The 18560-nt window shown below is 40.5% G+C and overlaps 5 protein-coding genes across 12 annotated transcripts; 1 reads left to right on the forward strand and 4 right to left on the reverse strand.

Annotated features, from left to right (window-relative positions):
- Nucleotides 1–146: 146 nt before the first annotated feature.
- On the reverse strand, nucleotides 147–617 carry LOC124198434 (beta-1,4-N-acetylgalactosaminyltransferase bre-4-like). The gene is made up of 2 exons (XM_046594268.1): nucleotides 586–617; nucleotides 147–519 (listed from the first exon to the last, which is right to left on the reverse strand). Exons 1-2 carry the CDS (start codon nucleotides 615–617, stop codon nucleotides 147–149), a joined length of 405 nt encoding a protein of 134 aa, XP_046450224.1.
- Nucleotides 618–2098: 1481 nt separating this feature from the next.
- Nucleotides 2099–4365, forward strand: LOC124197535 (lactosylceramide 1,3-N-acetyl-beta-D-glucosaminyltransferase-like). Of its 2 annotated transcripts, XM_046593053.1 has the most exons (4): nucleotides 2099–2338; nucleotides 2512–3557; nucleotides 3635–3856; nucleotides 3966–4365. In XM_046593053.1, the coding sequence occupies exons 2-4, from the start codon at nucleotides 2546–2548 to the stop codon at nucleotides 3983–3985; spliced, it is 1254 nt and encodes a 417-aa protein (XP_046449009.1). In that variant the 5' UTR covers nucleotides 2099–2338; nucleotides 2512–2545; the 3' UTR covers nucleotides 3986–4365. The 2 variants fall into 2 exon arrangements, with proteins under 2 accessions (XP_046449009.1, XP_046449008.1); XM_046593052.1 differs by lacking the exon at nucleotides 3966–4365 and having other exon boundaries at nucleotides 2192–2338; nucleotides 3635–3961.
- Nucleotides 4366–5448: 1083 nt separating this feature from the next.
- On the reverse strand, nucleotides 5449–10491 carry LOC124197543 (beta-1,4-N-acetylgalactosaminyltransferase bre-4-like). Of its 6 annotated transcripts, XM_046593068.1 has the most exons (11): nucleotides 10326–10481; nucleotides 8843–9057; nucleotides 8523–8783; nucleotides 8269–8458; nucleotides 7594–8202; nucleotides 6986–7515; nucleotides 6334–6755; nucleotides 6079–6248; nucleotides 5847–5885; nucleotides 5545–5672; nucleotides 5449–5484 (listed from the first exon to the last, which is right to left on the reverse strand). In XM_046593068.1, the coding sequence occupies exons 2-5, from the start codon at nucleotides 9036–9038 to the stop codon at nucleotides 7830–7832; spliced, it is 1020 nt and encodes a 339-aa protein (XP_046449024.1). In that variant the 5' UTR covers nucleotides 9039–9057; nucleotides 10326–10481; the 3' UTR covers nucleotides 5449–5484; nucleotides 5545–5672; nucleotides 5847–5885; nucleotides 6079–6248; nucleotides 6334–6755; nucleotides 6986–7515; nucleotides 7594–7829. The 6 variants fall into 6 exon arrangements, with proteins under 6 accessions (XP_046449024.1, XP_046449022.1, XP_046449025.1 ...); XM_046593066.1 differs by having other exon boundaries at nucleotides 5545–6248; nucleotides 6334–6425; nucleotides 6578–6755; XM_046593069.1 differs by having other exon boundaries at nucleotides 5545–6270; nucleotides 6334–6425.
- A 1940-nt stretch (nucleotides 10492–12431) lies between these two features.
- Nucleotides 12432–15319, reverse strand: LOC124197385 (protein Star-like). 2 transcript variants are annotated; one of them, XM_046592824.1, is made up of 5 exons: nucleotides 15101–15319; nucleotides 13386–13561; nucleotides 13117–13311; nucleotides 12792–13037; nucleotides 12432–12722 (listed from the first exon to the last, which is right to left on the reverse strand). In XM_046592824.1, the coding sequence occupies exons 1-5, from the start codon at nucleotides 15129–15131 to the stop codon at nucleotides 12576–12578; spliced, it is 795 nt and encodes a 264-aa protein (XP_046448780.1). In that variant the 5' UTR covers nucleotides 15132–15319; the 3' UTR covers nucleotides 12432–12575. The 2 variants fall into 2 exon arrangements, with proteins under 2 accessions (XP_046448780.1, XP_046448779.1); XM_046592823.1 differs by lacking the exon at nucleotides 15101–15319 and adding an exon at nucleotides 13640–13949.
- A 965-nt stretch (nucleotides 15320–16284) lies between these two features.
- Nucleotides 16285–18252, reverse strand: LOC124196652 (lactosylceramide 4-alpha-galactosyltransferase-like). Its single transcript, XM_046591808.1, has 3 exons — nucleotides 17614–18252; nucleotides 16814–17463; nucleotides 16285–16672 (listed from the first exon to the last, which is right to left on the reverse strand). Exons 1-3 carry the CDS (start codon nucleotides 17809–17811, stop codon nucleotides 16315–16317), a joined length of 1206 nt encoding a protein of 401 aa, XP_046447764.1. The 5' UTR covers nucleotides 17812–18252; the 3' UTR covers nucleotides 16285–16314.
- Between the last annotated feature and the right edge of the window lie 308 nt (nucleotides 18253–18560).

Below are 18560 nucleotides of genomic sequence, written 5' to 3' on the forward strand. Positions count from 1 at the left end.
ATGAGGGTAGGGAAGTTCAAATTTCGCATTTTATTACATCAGACGCAATGTTGAACACTTCCCAACACTTGTCCCAGACATTTTCTCTCATTCTTATTAATTAAGAAAATTCTTACGTGATTTTAATTCAAAGGATGAGAAATAATTTAGTCCAGATTATCTTCCGTTAGTTCAACGACAACGTGAGTGTACAGGGGTTTCAATTGTGCGTCACTGGGACGGTATTTCAGATTAATAAGGCCATCTGATTCGAAACGACGGTAACCATCATCAAAAAGCTTCGGTCGATTTGAATTGACATCAACCGATGGATCGTGATAGAGTGTTCTGTATCGCAAATGCTCGGCCGGAATGTTCGGCCGGGCGACGCTCATGTTGAGTCGCCGGATACGTCGATAAAAGTCGTCATCTTCCAATCCCAGTCCCCAAAAGGCGATCGAGTAACCGTTGGCACGGACGAAATCGACCGCCGAAATAGCAATGACTCCACCCCCGAAAAGGAACATTAACGACACTGGTCTGTTGGGATAAAATAGGAACATCAAACATTTAGTTTTACAACAGATTTAATTCTAAAGTGATTACTTGTAATCGTGAATGTCGATAACGAAAGACATTTGACGTGGTCTGCCGACTTCCGGACACGAATAAATATTGCGGTCATCTTCCGGCAAGATATCCACATCGTGAAAGATGAAACATTGGAACGTGTCAGAACGTTGGGCCTCAACGAAACATTTAACAGCATGCCGCGGTTAAAAGGTAATCCATCTGTTGGTAATAATGCATCAATTATGACATAATGAATTGATTACCAACAGGTACCGGTCTGCTCGACAACGAAAATGGTGTAGTCGAGTTGCTGTCGCTGAAGGAACGGATGTATGTAGTGCAGGAAAACTGTCAAATGTTGACTGCGATTCCGGAAGGGCAGGATAATAGCCACTTTGTTCCGAGATTGGCAGTCCTTCGGTCTGTATGATCCGCCTTCAATCAATCCAGCACTCTTCATCTTGTTATGGAAGGCGTCCTGTTGAGAGTCTTCCAGCAGTTCCGGAATAATGAAAGACAAATCCATCCAGCCGACTATAACGAATATAATAAAAATTAACCGTTCCGTTGAATCGTTTTAAGATGAGATTATACCTGAGAGTGGTGAAACGAGTGGACAGAGTGTCGACAAATTATTGCTGCGACCGCGATTCCCATAGGAACGGATGGGACTGCTGGCGGATAATTCGCTGGATATGGGAAGATGATTTATTGATATATTATTGCTATGATTTATTGATTTATGTTTCGTTGCACTTCATGATTCGCCTGATGTAATATGAATCAAAATGTAAATAAAGCTAAATCCTTAGCCAAATTGTTCGCTTGCCAGGGAAATCCCCGCTTTGCTTGTCAAGTGGACGACGGATATTAAAACCTCGTTTGCATTTTTCCCTCAAGTCTAAAATGAACGAAAAATCCCGAGCCGCAGATCTATTGAAAACATTGCATGTTTCACATCCCCTTTGGCCAAATGCTACTCTCGTCATGCTACCCAAAGGGCGTTTTCTTATACGTACTGTAAAATAATTACAATAAAAAAAAAGAGCGGTCGATTGTTTTTTTATTAGGTTTTAATCACAGCTAGAATATAGCCGTAAGTGAATCCGCGCTATCTATTCCGTTCCCGTACCACCGGCTAGTCACTTCAAAGATAAAATGAATAATGTTATTGTAGGTTTTCCGATGAAACCAACGAAAATTCAAAATTGATATATAATATCCAATGGTAAATACAGCCTGTCGGGAGGAACTACCTTGCCCTTGAATCCAGTTCCCTTCATTATATTTATAGATAGGCTTCAGTCCAATCCGCATTTATGTCTGCAAGTGCCGTAGAGGTCAGAAATGCTGAAAACTAAAAGGGAATTCCCCACTCGAAGATGATTGATTATCACCTTGTAATCAGCATCTTCTCTCCTCAGATATACACACCTCTGTTACACTGCTGCAAACATTTCCCTTCTTAGAGGCGGCGTTACAATGGGTCGTTGGGTGCGTAGGCTATACTCTCAACCGGACTTTTGCACTATTTCCCTTCAGGCTTGGAACAGTGTCGGCAAAACAGCGAGAACCAACCGTTGAGCCTGGTTGAGCTTTGATGGAGAGTCAACTTTGGCCGAAAACATTGTGTTTCAAACTATTAATAGGCATTGAAGTGGCGACGAGAGCTGTTTCAAATATTGCAAGCTCCTTTAACACAAGCAAACTAGGCTGCAAATTTCCAACCATCTCGATCTCAAAATCTGAAAGCAGCTCAACAACCTTTATTTTTGTCATCAATAAGGTAAACATTCATTCGACACATACAGCAGTAGAGTTTCTTGTTCATTTGATGCATCCCTTAATTTCTGAATTTAAATTCGACAAGGTAAATCACACACTTGACACAAATTTCCGACATCGCTAACTATTTGCTTTGAAGTAAAAAACAAAATGTTTCCCCCCGTTATTTAATAGGTAGGCAAGATTGGCAGCTGATTTCAAAGCGAGAATGACTTATCCCCGCACAGTTCGTTATTCTACGCTCGTCCGCTTTATTTTCCCCGTCGCCCTGGTGTCTCTGCTTGTCGTCATCTTCGCCGTCGTTGTAATAGATTTGGTTTTCACCATGTCACTAGGGCTCAATGGTCGCTGCGAGCCACATCTGCCAGCAACTGATGAACGGATCAAGAAATTGATGCTGTCCAACGTGCACGAGTGCCGAGCTGACAAATCAAGGGAAATATCAGAAACTACCAAATTTCTCCGAGAGAAAAATGACAAACTAAACAAGAAAGTTCATGAGCTGCTGCTGCAACGACGCAAAGAAATGTCCACAGCAGAAAAAAATGCTCTTGAAAATGAGCTGACGGTGAATCGCGAGTTGTTCGATTACCTGGTGGCAAGTTTGCGCGACACTCCTTATCCCGGAGTGGACAACTACACCCGCTACACCGTGGCTCGATTGGGATTGGCTCCTTTGGTTGGTGCGGAGCCGCTGATTCCCGAATTCGGTCCCGTCATCAACGACGTCCTCTCGTTCAAATATCCCATCTCCGTTCCGCCGTGCCAGGATCGAGTCATCACCGGTGGTCGAACTGTTTTCGTCGCTGTCATATCGACGGCTGAGAATTCCGACAAGCGGAAACTAATTCGACAAAAGTGGAAAAATAAATTAAAAGAAGTGCACGAAGAGGGTCTACTCGTAGTTGGAGGTTTCGCGTTCGTTTTGGGTCTGACGGAAGATCAGGAAACGCAAAGTAGCATCGAGGAAGAGGCCAAGACTAACGAGGACATCATTCAGATCGACATTCCTGATATCGACGAGAATTTGCCTCTGAAAAGAATCGCTGTGCTCAACTGGGTGAACAACCAATGCGGTGAAATTGATTTCGTTGTCAAAGTATCCGACAACGTTGACGTCAACGTTCTCAATCTAGCCCAATTTGTCCACTCCCACCACCACAACTCCAATAAAAGCGTTTTCGGAGTTGGGAAATACAGCTTGGGTCGGCCTGATCGAGGTGATAATTTTTTCAGCTTTTCTTTTCTTTCTTTGACGAATTTGGATTAATTGATTTCTCTTCGATTTTGCTTTTAGCGAATTTGTCAGCGGACGAAAAATGGAAAATGGCTGTCGAGGAGTGGCCGTGGAAACAGTACCCCCCTCACATATTGGGAGACATGATGGTTTTGATAACCGGAAATTCTATTCGGCCGTTATTAGCTGCTTGTCAGACGACGCCTCTTATGCCGGTGGAAAACGTCTACTTCTATGGGATTTGTACGAAAAAAGCTGGCATTCAAAATCACAATTACACAGGTCCGATTCGGCGTCATTTTTAGTTAACTCATTTTACGATATGTTGATTGAGTTTCATGTTTCGTTGCATGAATTAAATTTACGATGTTTTTTGTATCATTAAAACCAGGCCCCTCTTTGATTCAATAATTGATGGGCTCCCAGCACAACCATGCACTCACCATCAACACTAAAATTAATGAAGTTGACGACCATTGATTTTCATTATAAATAAAAGCTTTACCAAATTTGCCTAATTTTGAGGTAGTTGTCGCATTATCGCATAATTATACATTTAGAATAATAATCGCGTTATCGCAAAAGGGTACATGGTAAAATGGTTTTTATCAACTATTTGTTGATTCCAAATGCCCCGGGTTCCTATCTTACTCCATTCACATTTCCGATTGTCCCTTCCTCCCACTGTTCCCATGTCTATGTATAATATACAATACATTGTACTAACAAAACTACTAACTAAATCTTACATGTACTAACACTCTGTTGGAACAGCAACCTAACGATCAGGTAAAAATTGGACAACTAAACTTTCCGACGACACCGATAAGCGGTAATTTGTTTCCTCTTACTCAAGAGAACAGACACATATTTGGGCCTTGATGATCAGAGTGAACATCACACGAACATTTTTTCGAAAGAGATCAATTAGATGACCATTGACTATTTGAACGATTAATTTTAATAAGAACTACACGGCAGTTTAACATCATTATCTTGTCAATTTAAGTCTGTCGAATTTTTTTTTAGCGGCATTTCCCCTTTAGTTACGAGTGACTGCGGTAGTCACTTGTGCGAAACTATTCAGGTCACATCAAACGAAAACTGTTGATGTAATAACGCAAAATTCTTTCTCGGATCCTGTGAAAAGATCAGCTTTGTAGAAAGTTTGAGCTACTTAAAAATGAGGAAGACAAGTGAAGATACAAATGGAAGGGCCTAGCATCTGTCGGTCGATACGCGAAAGAAGACGATCGTATTAAAATCAGTCAATAAGTAAAATAACTTGACTAAAGTTCACAACGAAGATAGTGTTGCCTAATCTAATTGACCACTAAAGAGTTAAAAGCTTAATAATACAGGTAAGATAAAAAAAAGAACGTACTTTGTCACAGTTTAGACTGAATTGCTGCCAAGATTCTTCGTTGAATTCTAGAATTCTGAAAGAGAGTAGCTGTAAAGTTTTCCCATGAAGATAGCAAGGGTAACTGACAACTCACCAGCGCTGTTGATTGGATTGATGAAATGACAACTGATGAAAACCGAAAGACAGACTATGGCTCTCTTCTGGCAGATCTCCTGTTCAACAATTAAAAAAGATGAAAATATCAGTGGTTATCTACTTGTAATAAAAAATCACCGAAACACTTCCTGGAACCTGGCAAATCTTCAAACGACCATTAAAATAGAAAATATACACAACCGGAAGTTCGCCAACAGGCACTGGGAACACGCTCCAGTCGTCAAAGTAATACCGACCTATCAGGCGGGATGCAATAAAAAGGCTGAAATTAATTGACAATAACCTGGAGTAAAATTACTATCTGGAAGTCTAAGGTAGAGCTACTTATAGGTGGGATCCAGTGGATTTTTTAAAAATCAAAGCACAAGGGGTATCTACAATCTGCAATCTTGGAAAAGGTTTGATACAGTTGATGTTGAAAAAAAATTTTAAATGCTGAAAATATTACCTTAGTTCCTAGGTACACGATTTGATTATAATGCAACATTGCTACAACTGCAAACACATTTTCACGAATCCGTGGATGAGAGTACTGTATAACGACAAATTTATCCTGTCAGATATTTTAAAGTTTCGCTGTAACAATTGTAAAATAAAAGTTAAATTATCATTAGTCTCATTAACACGTTCCTCTATAGATCCGACCCAAAAGCTTATTTTTATCCAAATTAGGTTAGTTCACCAACACTCACTGTTCCCACAACCAGAGAATTGAATTTAAACTTCGGCCATCGAAGAGTTGAAGCATACCTGTGCCATCGCTATGGTGATATGCAGCATTTTATCGTGCTAAAACAGATAAAGATTAATAAATTTTCCATCCATTTCCACCTTAAAAACACTATATTTCAATAACTGATCAGTTATTTGTTTGTAGATCCAACAACGAGCTGAGAAGAGAAATTTCATTCATCAATACAGAAAATTTAAGTTTTTTTTTTTTTTTAATGAAAACATGCACACAATGAAAAGATAGCCTTACCCAGTACAATGTGGCTCGTGTTACAGAAGTGTGTTGGCTTGGGTAAGCCGAGTCAAAAGATTTGAAGTCATCAAACTCCACTTTTCTGTCCGGCGAACCCTTGGCTGCTTGCTGACGATCCCAACAGTCACAGGCACCAACGTCGTATATTTCCAGTGGCCATAATTTGTCTTCAAAAGTGATATATTTAGGCTTGATGTGGATAGATTATCAGCATTGATACACATGTAGATTTCAGGCAAATATTTTGTGTACCTTCGGCAGTCGTTTAGGTTGGGGTGTGGCAGACACTCTGAATGCAGTTCACTTGTTCTTCAGGCTTCACTGCTGGATTCTGTAAGCAGTTCCTGAGTTCCTGTAAAGATGAAGAAAAAAGAGCCTGAACTTGCTGTTTTATTTGAGGTAAACAATGGTGATGAGCTCTAGAAATATTCACAGAATTAAATTTCCTTGTATCACAAAATCATTTCACATGCAGAGATTGAAATCTAATGCAAACCACAATTTAGGCCTAGCGACTTGTTCTGATGAGGGTATCCGGTTTAACGCCAACATATTGTACCATCCAACTACATGAGGCTGAAACACGAAATTCCCATTGCCAGACCAGATAAATTTTAACAACGCTTGTGAGCACTGTGACTATTACATTTCCATCAGCTTCCATTCATGAATCCCTAAATAACGAAGACCTTGTGAAAATGTTAAATTTGAAAAATACCAAAAAATAGCTTTACAGGGAATTATCATGTACACTTTTTTGTAAACTTTTGGGGTAATGCTAATGCTCTTGTCCAAATTAATTTTACGAAGTTGTTAAGCAACACAAATAATAAATTAGCAGCCTTAAATTCTAACAGTTTAATAACTTTAATCTGGTTTGAATAACACAAATATTTATACATACCGCTGAGTTGTTCTGATAGTTCTTCCATGTTTCATGATAAACCATTTTAACATCTAATAAATCTAACCATAAAATAAAATCTGCCTCAGTGATGGAAAAGAGGTAAATGCTACCATTAAATGCACTCAATTCTTTTATCGATGTAATCTGTGATTTTGGCGTACGTCATTGCTGTATTTCTGGGCTTTTCACTTTCAACCACGTGTAAGAAGGGAACTCGTTGATTAGAAAAAAGAAAAACAAGAGTAGTTTCGGAAATTCACTGCGTTTAAATAATTCATTTGATGAAACTATCTATTATTTTGAATCCAACAAAGCTACAAACGCTTCAACCATACATGGTTCGTGAATTTTGACTTTAAAATTTCAGTTTCACGCTATTACTATCTGTTGCCTCCCAAGTCGTAACTTTCAGTTTCACTTTTCACTTTCAGACTTTGAATCTGCAGACGAACTTTACGTAAATGGAAAGCGTTGTTGCCGGTTTGGACAAATGTGGCCTGACGTGAACTGGGATGCGGTGCTGCCATCTGCCAATGTCGAAAAAAGATTTACGTAGTATAAAATATAAAATAAGATAGCCTTAGCCTTAGCCCATTACGCATTACCTTAGTCCATAAAATAAAACATTAGTTTAACTCAATCTCATAAAAGAAATTCGAAATGATTACATAATTCAATTTTATGCAACGAAGTTATTTTACACTTTGCCGTTGAGTGTAGGTCCAGAATTTCGAAAAATATTACTTCAGACGCAATGTTGAACACTTCCCCCAGACATTTTCGCTCATTCTCTTATTAACAAAATTCTTGTGTGATTTTAATTCAAAGGACGAGAAATAATTTAGTCCAGATCATCTTCCGTTAGATTCACGACAACGTGAGTGTACAGAGGTTTCAATTGTGTGTCTTTGGGACGGTATTTCAGATTAATAAGGCCATCTGATTCGAAACGAAGGTAACCATCATCAAAAAGCTTCTGTCGATTTGGATTGACATCAACCGATGGATCGTGATAGAGTGTTCTGTATCGCAAATGCTCGACCGGAATATTCGGCCGGGCGACGCTCATGTTGAGTCGCCGGATACGTCGATAAAAGTCGTCATCTTCCAATCCCAGTCCCCAAAAGGCGTTCGAGTAACCGTTGGCACGGACGAAATCGACCGCCGAAATAGCAATGACTCCACCCCCGAAAAGGAACATTAACGACACCGGTCTGTTGGGATAAAATAGGAACATCAAACATTAAGTTTAACAACAGATTTAATTCTAAAGTGATTACTTGTATTCGTGAATGTCGATAACGAAAGACATGTGACGTGGTCTGCCGACTTCCGGACACGAATAAATATTGCGGTCATCTTCCGGCAAGATATCCACATCGTGAAAGATGAAACATTGGAACGTGTCAGAACGCTGGGCCTCAACGAAACCGACATTTAACAGCATGCCGCGGTTAAAAGGTAATCCATCTGTTGGTAATTGTGCATCAATTGATTACAATTATGACATAATGAATTGATTACCAACAGGTACCAGTCTGCTCGACGACGAAAATGGTGTAGTCCAGTTGCTGTCGCTGAAGGAACGGATGCATGTAGTGCAGGAAAACTGTCAAATGTTGACTGCGATTCCGGAAGGGCAGGATAATAGCCACTTTGTTCCGAGATTGGCAGTCCTTCGGTCTGTATGATCCGCCTTCAATCAATCCAGCACTCTTCATCTTGTTATGGAAGGCGTCCTGTTGAGAGTCTTCCAGCAGTTCCGGAATAATGAAAGACAAATCCATCCAGCCGACTATAACGGATACAATCAAATTAACCGTTCCGTTGAATCGTTTTAAGATGAGATTATACCTGAGAGTGGTGAAACGATTGGACAGAGTGTTGAAAAATTATTGTTGCGGCCGGGATCGCTGGCGGATAACTCGCTGGATGTGGGAAGATGATTTATCAGCAGAATCAACCAAAACGTGAACAAAATAGCCACGATGACTACGGTTGTTCTTGCTGTAGAGACGACCGACATCCTCCGCTTCATATCACTGCCCATATTCCCTCACTGCCATGTCCTAAATGAATGGGAAAATAACAATATCAGCGATTTGAAATTCAATGGATGAAACAACGCGTTTGTATTGACAGTAAAAATCGATTACAACAAATATTCAATTGAAATCTATAAAATAGAGCTATGCAGGTTTTCACTCTGGTTGATTGCTGGTTAATAATTTGCCATTAAACCAAGCGATTTCGTAAGCGAAAGGAGCGTCGTCACCCAACAACCCGGTGGCTTTTCCCACACCGACCGACCAAGGATTCCTTTTGGAATCGAAACGGACTAGTCCGTAATTTTCAAGCGATTGGAGGATGCCGGCCAGCTTGCGATATTCGTCCAGCGAGAAATTTCGATCCTCATTTTCGTCGTCACTTCCGTTGGGCAGATGGATTTCGACGCTCAATTGCTTCACCTTGTCCATCATTCCGGATTCAACGATCTGAGGTAAGACCCGCCATTCGGCCGTCTCGACGTCAATTTTCAGATAATCAATGATTCCGTCGTTGTCATCGCCATGGCCGGAATTCAGCATCTTGTAAATGGATTCCAGTGTCCGCGATTTGACGCCCGGCCGGCCGTTCCAGACTTCACTGTCCTCGCTGTCCAAAGCGATCCGATAGAAATGGATCCACTCGGAACGGTGGTGATCGGAAATATTCATGGAAGGATCGAAGGCGTACACTTGGCATCCATATTTCTCCATCGTCTCGTCGAAACTCCACTCGTTGTTGATGCCAAACGAGTAGACGACGCATCCGCCCAGAGATGGAGCGAGATGGGGCCTGTCCAGACAAACGGCCTTCTGTCCGTCAATCGCTGGAACGCTGTCGACGGAAATCATAACTCCGCCAAAATCCTGAACTAAATTGCAAGCACCGGAATTGGACCAAGACAAATAGTCGGTGAGTTGCTCTCCGGTGAGCGTGTCCATGTTGACTTGTGTCCAATCGACAAACGGGTAAGCCGTCGATAAAAACAAACTGTCACCGTCGCCGATGACGTCATTAGTCCTGTCACTTTCATCAGGATCAACCAGTAGGACACTGTAAAAGATCAAATAGGCAAGAGAAACGGCGGTGGACGTCGTCAACAGCGCCAGCGTCTTCTTTTTACGGCGCACGAGTGGCAACATTCGCCTTTTTCAACCCACACGGTCAGCACGGAAATAAATATGATTAGTGTCAGTGCATCACGACTATAAGGTTATCACTAATTTTGGCCAATTTCAATTAGACGACATTGATTGTTATTTTGGTGTTAATACTTGGACATTTTTCTTACCCGAATGTTGGCTATTCGCAGGCCTTTTGGTATCGATAGACAACTTCAAGTAACTATCGGATAAAAACGGAATATCAGTTGCAACTAACAAAAATGTGACGTAAAAATAAATTTGTGAGCGAAAGAATTTTAGCCTTCAGGTTGGGAAGGGAGGAGTTTAGAAAATACTTTCTTAGGGTATTTCCTTGCAGCCAGATGAATTGGGAGGGAACACTGTGATGGGTTTATAATGATGATCTCTTTTTAATTTTTACGCCGGAAGGAGGAATCGAATGGAAGATGCGGAATTTGGGGGTGTCGATGTCCGAAGAGACGGATGACCGTAACACATCAATCATTGTGACTGATTGCAATTGTATCGTGTATAGTATTTCCTATTTCATTAATAATTATGCTTGAGTTATTTGAGCTACCCAATGATTTCAAGAGGCTACCAGCATCATCTTTCATCGTTATATTCAGATTATTTTTATATCTACCCCACGGGCCACTGAACGAGGAGGTGCCGGTGTGGCGGCAAGTCTTTCTTGGTCAAAAAATTGTCTAGTTGCACTTTGCATCAAGTGCTAAATAAAATTCAAATATTTCCGAATGTGATGGACTTTACCCACAGAAAAAGTTGTGACGTACAAAACCAGGTCTGATTTGCAGTCGTTTGACAAATGAGATTTTTAAATGAACCCTTACTGAGAAAAAGCAAACAAAACGGAGAGAAAAAAGTTCTAGTCAACCGCCTAGCTCAGAGGAATAAACATACCCCGTGACTACGTTACGATTTATAATCAACGCCAGCACCGAAAATTGTCAAAAAGGAAGATTAAGGATAAATTTTTTCCTACCTTTATGCATGAAAAATACAGCCAGACAAGAGATCCTTTAAAACTCGATTGACGATGCATTCGACTGCATTTCCAATGCAATGGGATGCTATTTATCTAAAAAGAAATAGAAAATGGGTTACGAAAAAATATTGAGAAACAACAAGTCATGAAAAGTTGAAAATGAGACACTGGGTAAACCCTAATTGTTATAATAAATGGGAGAATAAAAGGATTACATGTAGGCCTAACCCTGGCATTAAAATATTTAGTAGGGCATCACAGAAAAGTAAAGGAAATCATTACCCGAGCAATGATCGTTGCTGATGACAGATTATTAACACCTGAACAATAAGAAAAGCTTGCAAATTGTTTGGCTATGATGGCTGGTTCTGGCCTCAAATCTGTAAAAAAGAAAAAAAAGGTTACATTTAGTGCAAACAAACTGCTGTGCCTCTATTATTAGAGCAATCACATTATGATAAAATGCTAACTAGTCAGGAACTGACATTTCACAAATTTGGACCAGGTTTGATTCTTCTGTAGCTACCACAGTCATTCTATTTTTATTCTTATTTTTATAATCCCGATAAATAGCATGGAGCAGAGAGTGGAGTATGACGGTTATCAAAAACGGAAAAACCTTGGCTGACTTTTTCGACATTTTCAACTAAAAAGAGAGCAGAGCAGACGACACTTGTCAAATTTTCTTCTTAACTGGAATGATATATATTCATCGTTATATTATTATTCAGATTATTAGGGCCTATTTTTATATCCATCCCATCACGGGCCACCGAATAACTTTCATTGACATGATCTGAGTGATAATTATAGAGGGTTAAGGTTATTCAACATAGCCTTGAAGTACCTACATGGGTTTAATTGACTTCAACACATACCGTAGATAAAACGAGAAACAGTAATTATAGCGTGGATCGGTGTGGATTTCTTATGTGCACTTGACCAAGATTGGGGTGTTTATAACCTTCGGCTTGAATGTCTGATGTATATAGTGCCAGAAGGTTGAGCTATAGACTTGGAAGAAATCTTCTGATTTTCGAACTAGACCACATTAGTAGCTATCCACTTTTGAGATTTAATCGAATCAAAAGAAATGTGATGACAAGTTAATAACTCGACTCCGACGGGGGATTCAACAATGTGTCCTCAGAGCAAGTCGTACTACATGCTGTACATATTCAAAATCCCTCAGACCCTGCAGACTCACATTGGTGTTAATCTTTATATTTAATCGCGACAAACGCAGTATGCTAGGCTAAACAACTTCATCTTTTAGTTCTTTTAATATTTGAATATCAAGTGATTTAATATCATACACTGGGAACAGCACACAGCAGTTTCATGCAATCACAATTATGTTATTATTATTTAATTTAATTTAGATAACATGATTTTGAAAGAGTGTTGGTCAACTAATTCGTTTGTTGACAAAGACCAGGTCATAGTATCCCTGTCCCATTATCAATCCGGCACTGTTGAATCCGTTAGCCCTCATGTGACTGGTGACTTGGTTGACTACTTGCTCATTGCGTGACGTTATCTCCACTGTCAGCGTCTGATGATGGGGGAAAATTATAGACGAATCAAAATAATAAACAGCTGAGAAAACCATATAAGGTCTCACCTTAATGTCGACAAGATGCCAGGGCACATGAGAAAGAATTCGACTCTCGGCGCCTTCGACGTCGAGGCTGAAGTAGTCGACGCGGGTCCGTCCCACGGCCAGTAGAATCGAATACAAGGGGAAACACTGGACTACAATCAGCCGGATGCCCTCCTTAATAATTCTTTCCGCTGAATTATTCGCCTGCTGTTGGTCATCATCGTGCCCAAAAATCTTTCCCGCCTCGTAATTCGATTCAAATGAAACCTATAAATATACCAACATCGAAGTGTGATATATATGGTGTTCGATAATGATTGCCACAATTTAGAGTTGCTCAAGGTACTTGGGTTGGGTGCGGTTCGGTAGCGAGGCAAACGGGTAGAGCCCAAGAGTGTCGCTGTTTGGCTAATAGTTTGTCGAACGATTTCCGATCCGGTTCGATGAGGATGCCCTTCCACTGCAAGTGCCGTTCCATGTACAACGTGTTGGATCCGTGTTCGCCATCAAACGCCCCGCATTCAACGAAAAAGCCTCCAGTCTTTCTCAAATAGGACGAATTGTAGGCTATCATCAAATTGAAACAATTGCGAAAATTCTGATAATATAGCTCACCTGGTTGTGGAGGTGAGTTAGCGCAACTTTGGATTGGGCGGCCGACGGGTCAGCCACTTCTGGGTGAGACAAATTGAGCGGAACGTTGGGTGGTGAAGGCCGGTAAAGATACTGACTCCGGATAAGTTCGATGACGCAAGGATGATCCTGCTGCAATCGATTGGCGTTGGCGTAATCTGTCAGTCACCAACATTATTGCAAAATGAGTCACTCGAGACCGAACTCATCTATAAAAGCAAAACAGTCAAATATACCGATAGTGCATTCAGGACCGGGTGGTGACACGGATGTCACCCACTCTTTCCCGTACTTTTCGTTCATTAAATTCAAAAGCAATTGATGATTTTTGAAATGGCGAAGCGAAAACAAGGGTATAAGTAATAAAAGGAGGATAGCGATCACCCTTTGCTGTAACTTTTTTAATCGTCGCCAAGTTTTCAGCAACGCCATTTGTCTACTGTTATGAAATCTTGTTCGTGTTTAATTTGATGCGCACATCGTGGTTGGCCGAATACAACTGCCCGATAGAGCCTATACGTGGTATAGGGTGCTGCTGCGAGTCAAAACCAAGAGCAATACACGTACATTCCCATTTCACTTTAATGCTGCTTTATACCCATTATATCCTTGGGCTTTAACATGTTAATATTATCGCTACGTACTTTTTTACTTGAGGCTACAGCTGTAGTTTTGAAGAATGTTCTGGATCTCACACACATCACAATTCACGCTTGATCGAATCCACAGAAAATGTGACGAAAACAAACTTTTGACAATTCAACAAATCACCATTATCCACCTGACGTCCTTCTACTTGGAATTGCGTCATAGCACATTGTTGCAGCAAGAAGTAGAGACGACCATCGTTGGTAGGCTATTATACGAGAAAGGGCTATATAAGAACTCGTTTTACTTTTCCAGGTATTTTCTCCCCCCAACCCTGCAGGCAATGGGTTTTCCATAGTGATGTCGACACTTTTAAAATTATTTGGTTAAACCAATGGACGACGTTTGATTTCCTTGCCGGCAACGACGGAGCCAACCGCGTCATATTCAAAAAGAAAAGTTGCAACTTTGCAACCGAATCGCCCGCCGAATCCTGAAGTTACAATCTAAATGACACTCACATCAAAATGTATGACATATTACCCGAAACGTCAAATAATAAAAAGGGGCAGTGGTGTGGGATTCGAGTGACGTAATAATCGCCGAAGAGGCTGTTCGCGTGTGTAACTTTATCACCGCGATTCGAGCGCGTCACAGATTTCATGAGCGTGCTGGCCTATACATCAACTGAAAGGATTACATTCACGCCGATTACGTGGCGTTGCAGCAGATGACCAAACTGCTCTACAATGACTTGTGCAAGAACTCCAAGAAGGATTTGAATTTGAATTGCATTAAAAAAAAAAGACTTGGTGGAAAAAATTGTTCAAGTTTCACTTTGCTACAAGAGTTTCAAGTTCAAATATTTCGGATTGTTAGACAAAGTTGCGGGGTACAAAAACAGGCCTGATCTGCAGTGGTTCTACAAGTGAGCTATTTAATGAACCCTGACTGAGAAAAACAAAAACAGCAAGGGAAAACAGGTTCAGTCAACTGCCTATAACTCTGGAACGAGCTCTGGAATAATCGTACTCCGTACTATACATAACGATTTATAATAAACACCACTGAATAGTCAGAAAGGAAAAATAGAGATGAATGTGTCCTACCTTTATGCCTGGGAAATATACAGCCAGGCATCCACAAGTGGCAACCATCTACGGAAAAGTTGAATCACCCAGGAGGAGATAGGTAAAACGTAGTCCTCGTGAATACCCCCACACTCACATGGGCGTACACGAGGACATTTAAAGAAAGAGGAATTGAAGAGATGCTTTATAACTCGGCCGACTGTGGAAGTTTCTCCAATTAAAGAGGATGCTGTTTATCTAAATGAAAAAATTTCAACAGTTACGAAAAATATTTACAGAAACAATAACAAGCAAGGAGTTGAAAACAAGACAGCAGATGTAAACCAGGGTTAAAGTACCCTAATTGTTAATAAACAGGAGAATTGAGGATTTTCATGTAATTCACTATAAGTCATGCATAATCACAAAATCTGGCAGGTCCCATGCATGTTGATAAAAGTAACGAAAATTATTACCTATGTGATGATACTGCTGTGATTGTTGCTGATGGCAGGAGGTCATCATTCAAATCATATGACTGGAGGTCCAGCACAAGCGAAGCTTTCCTGTTATGATGGCTGGCTCGTTCAGGCCTCTCATATCTGCACAGAGAAAAGGTTACATTATAGTGCAAATAAACTGCCATGCATGGACAAGGGGATATATAATGCTATAGTCTGGAAGTAACAATTCACAAACTTGGAACAAATTTAACTAGCTTCTATTTAAGCTCCCATAGTCATCCCATTTTTATTCTCAGTATTTACCCGCCAAACAGCATAGAGAGCATGGAAAGCTGCGACATCAAAGTTCACATAACGATAACCACATTTTTGTAGTTTTATTTTCATGCATCCACGTCTAAAAAGTGATTGTTCCGTTTTTCTTTGAAATCTTATAATGTTGATTAGTTTCCTTTTCGAAATAGTTGTTTACTTGTAAACAAAAAGCAGACAACACTAACCGTCTAATAATTAGCAATAGTTAAGATATCGATTAGTATTTAAAAAATCGAGTTCCCCCCTTAAATGTCAAAAGTCGACGATTGGATTGGCGTGATAATTGATAATTGATACTAATCAAATGCCCAGAGCCCATAGGATTATACATTGCGCCGGTTACCATCAGCGAAAAGTCGTTTAAATGTTACCTTCATCACGGTATATATATAATGTTCATTAATATATAATGTTCTGGGTTTGGGTTATTTTTCAAACACGACGTTTCATGTGAAATAAATGTATATTCAGTCTTTAAAAGATTTCGGGGGCAATAGAAAATACAAGAGGACAGTGATCTCGAACCAGCCGTTTGTAAGGATGTTTTGCTTTCTTGTAGATGGGGTCGTCTTTGTTCATCCTGTTCCAAAGGTGAACACCCACCACGTCCTCCGTCAGCCAGCTGATGGGCTTTTCCTCCGTTTCGTTGGTCAATGGCTCATCGAATAATTTCTGCATCTCGAAGTGGTGAACCGGATGAAACGACGGTGCCGGAAGAACATTAAAACCAGGGCAGCTGACGTATTCCAGCGACTTACGGTCCTCGGAGTGGCACCACTTTTTCAAGACGCGGAAAATCAAAGCAGGTCCGTTGTTACCCCACAAGTCTGGCCTGTTAACAAGAATATAATTAATCATCATTCTGATGGAACCAGCATCGTTAACGTGACAGTAAAAGGAGCTCGTGACCTAAATTTAGGCCTACTAACGACGATGTAATCAAACAGATGGCGCATTTATATAAAAATTGCACCTGAAGTTGGTGACAAAGTCGTCGATGGCCAGTTCGATGAACGGATGTTTCGCGTCCGCATGGATCACGTTGTTGTTGACAATTTCACGGTCGACGGCGGCCACGAAATTGCGATAAGACGTGACGGGACGCACAGAAATGATGTCGAGATCGAAATAATATCCACCGAATTTGTACACGGTCAGCAGTCGCAGCGCGTTACTCAGATTGTTGACGTGATACGACCCACTGCGCCAATTTGTGCATTGATACCAATGCTCCATCAGTGTTCCGGCCATGTATTCATCCACGTTGATGCTAATCAGCTGGACATTGGCGTAGTTCTCCACGAGTTTCTGTACGGTATCCAGACTGGTGTTGATTTTCACATCGGTAAAAAGGACGTTGACGATCAAATTTGGGTTATGCAAGGCGAGCGACTCGACGGTGCAAGCCTGTCGATAACTCAGCGCACCGTTGCCCGACGATTCTATGAAAAAGGCTTGATGCTGGCTAAGAGGAGATTTCCTTTTACTGGTGGAGTCAATTTCCAATTCCGGCTTTGTGCATGGCAAAGTGCAATTTGATCGGCCGCAAATGTCCTTTGCCTGCTTATTGGGGAGCTGACAGCAGGTCGCTCGATCAACTTCCGGAGTGTCACGAGTATTTTTCTATAAATGCAATAAACAAATTCATTCGTTATATGTGTTGAACGCGATAAGGTTAATAGTATAACTGTAAAGTCTTAAATGAGTTTAGGCCTATAACGAAGGTCAATTGAAAATGCGAATAATAATAGGAAACTGTCTGGACAAACTTACTTGCAGGTGAATATTATTTTTGCACTGGATAAAAATGATGAGACAAATGCTAGCGCTAACCAGATAGAGGAACTTTGCAAAGGGGTGGCCGAAAATAAGTCGGCAACTTAATAAACGGTGAGTACGACAATTGATATGCCAGCTGCGGCATATGGCACTGGAAATTCGAGACACTGTTCGGTTCCTTGAAGAACTCATAACAGTATATAACAGTAATAACCTTATATACTTTCCTGCTGATGGGTATATTGTATCTTTATTATAGAATGAAGGTATAACGAAAAAGGTGGGACGTACTAGCAGCAGTATGTCAGTGAAATTATATTTCACTGACGACGATATTCAAAGACGCGATGCGCCAATTGAGCTCCAATTTGCGTTTTTTTTTTAAATAAAATGAAACAACAGTGTTTAAAAACGTGTAAAAACAACTTGGGGTGATTTTTCGATTGCCAATAATATATCCTTTGTAGTATACCTTTCACTGATTGTCTACTACGCAAATTTCAGTTCGGACCGCCTCGGAGGTTTCTAAGCAATGACCTCTCCAAACAGTTATTGACGCAAGACTATATTTCAAATGGTTTCTGTTCACTTTTGTTGCCAAGACTTATTTTCGCTTGAAATAATGAAAGGCGGGTCACATATAGCTATAGATGATGCGATTGTTGTGTATAGCGATTATATATAGTATTGAAATGCAATATCAAATTCATCTGTATATCTAGCTATAGAGTGATTGAACACAGACTGAAATACCTAGCTATAGCAAAACAGACCAATGAGATTCAAGCGAATCGACTAGGGACTCGTTCACGCCTTATCACTTCGAGCAAAACAACAAATGCTGATGGATGAGCGTGGATGAGCCTGCGGTGTGTTTCGAGGGAAAACGAACGCTATAGGATAGCGCATCAGCTATAGCTTATGTAGGCCTATTATATATT

This window comes from Daphnia pulex, chromosome 7 (genome assembly GCF_021134715.1).
Source record: "Daphnia pulex isolate KAP4 chromosome 7, ASM2113471v1".
NCBI lineage: Eukaryota > Metazoa > Arthropoda > Branchiopoda > Diplostraca > Daphniidae > Daphnia > Daphnia pulex.

Excerpts from the sequence above, each read along its gene's own strand:
- LOC124198434 (XM_046594268.1), bottom strand. The coding sequence starts at position 617 with ATGTCTTTCGTTATCGACATTCACGATTACAA. Across the intron at positions 520-585 it reads ATCGACATTCACGATTACAA|ACCAGTGTCGTTAATGTTCC; the intron begins GTAATCACTTTA and ends TTATCCCAACAG.
- LOC124196652 (XM_046591808.1), bottom strand. The coding sequence starts at position 17,811 with ATGAGTTCTTCAAGGAACCGAACAGTGTCTCGAATTTCCAGTGCCATA. Across the intron at positions 17,464-17,613 it reads AAAATAATATTCACCTGCAA|AAAAATACTCGTGACACTCC; the intron begins GTAAGTTTGTCC and ends TTGCATTTATAG. Across the intron at positions 16,673-16,813 it reads GACTTTGTCACCAACTTCAG|GCCAGACTTGTGGGGTAACA; the intron begins GTGCAATTTTTA and ends TCTTGTTAACAG.
- LOC124197535 (XM_046593052.1), top strand. The coding sequence starts at position 2,546 with ATGACTTATCCCCGCACAGTTCGTTATTCTACGCTCGTCCGCTTTATT. Across the intron at positions 3,558-3,634 it reads CTTGGGTCGGCCTGATCGAG|CGAATTTGTCAGCGGACGAA; the intron begins GTGATAATTTTT and ends TTTTGCTTTTAG.
- LOC124197385 (XM_046592823.1), bottom strand. The coding sequence starts at position 13,835 with ATGGCGTTGCTGAAAACTTGGCGACGATTAAAAAAGTTACAGCAAAGG. Across the intron at positions 13,312-13,385 it reads TAACTCACCTCCACAACCAG|ACTGGAGGCTTTTTCGTTGA; the intron begins GTGAGCTATATT and ends TATTTGAGAAAG. Across the intron at positions 12,723-12,791 it reads GGCATCTTGTCGACATTAAG|ACGCTGACAGTGGAGATAAC; the intron begins GTGAGACCTTAT and ends CCCCATCATCAG.
- LOC124197543 (XM_046593069.1), bottom strand. The coding sequence starts at position 9,038 with ATGGGCAGTGATATGAAGCGGAGGATGTCGGTCGTCTCTACAGCAAGA. Across the intron at positions 8,784-8,842 it reads AATCGTTTCACCACTCTCAG|TCGGCTGGATGGATTTGTCT; the intron begins GTATAATCTCAT and ends TATCCGTTATAG. Across the intron at positions 8,459-8,522 it reads TTTCGTCGTCGAGCAGACTG|ATGGATTACCTTTTAACCGC; the intron begins GTACCTGTTGGT and ends AATTACCAACAG.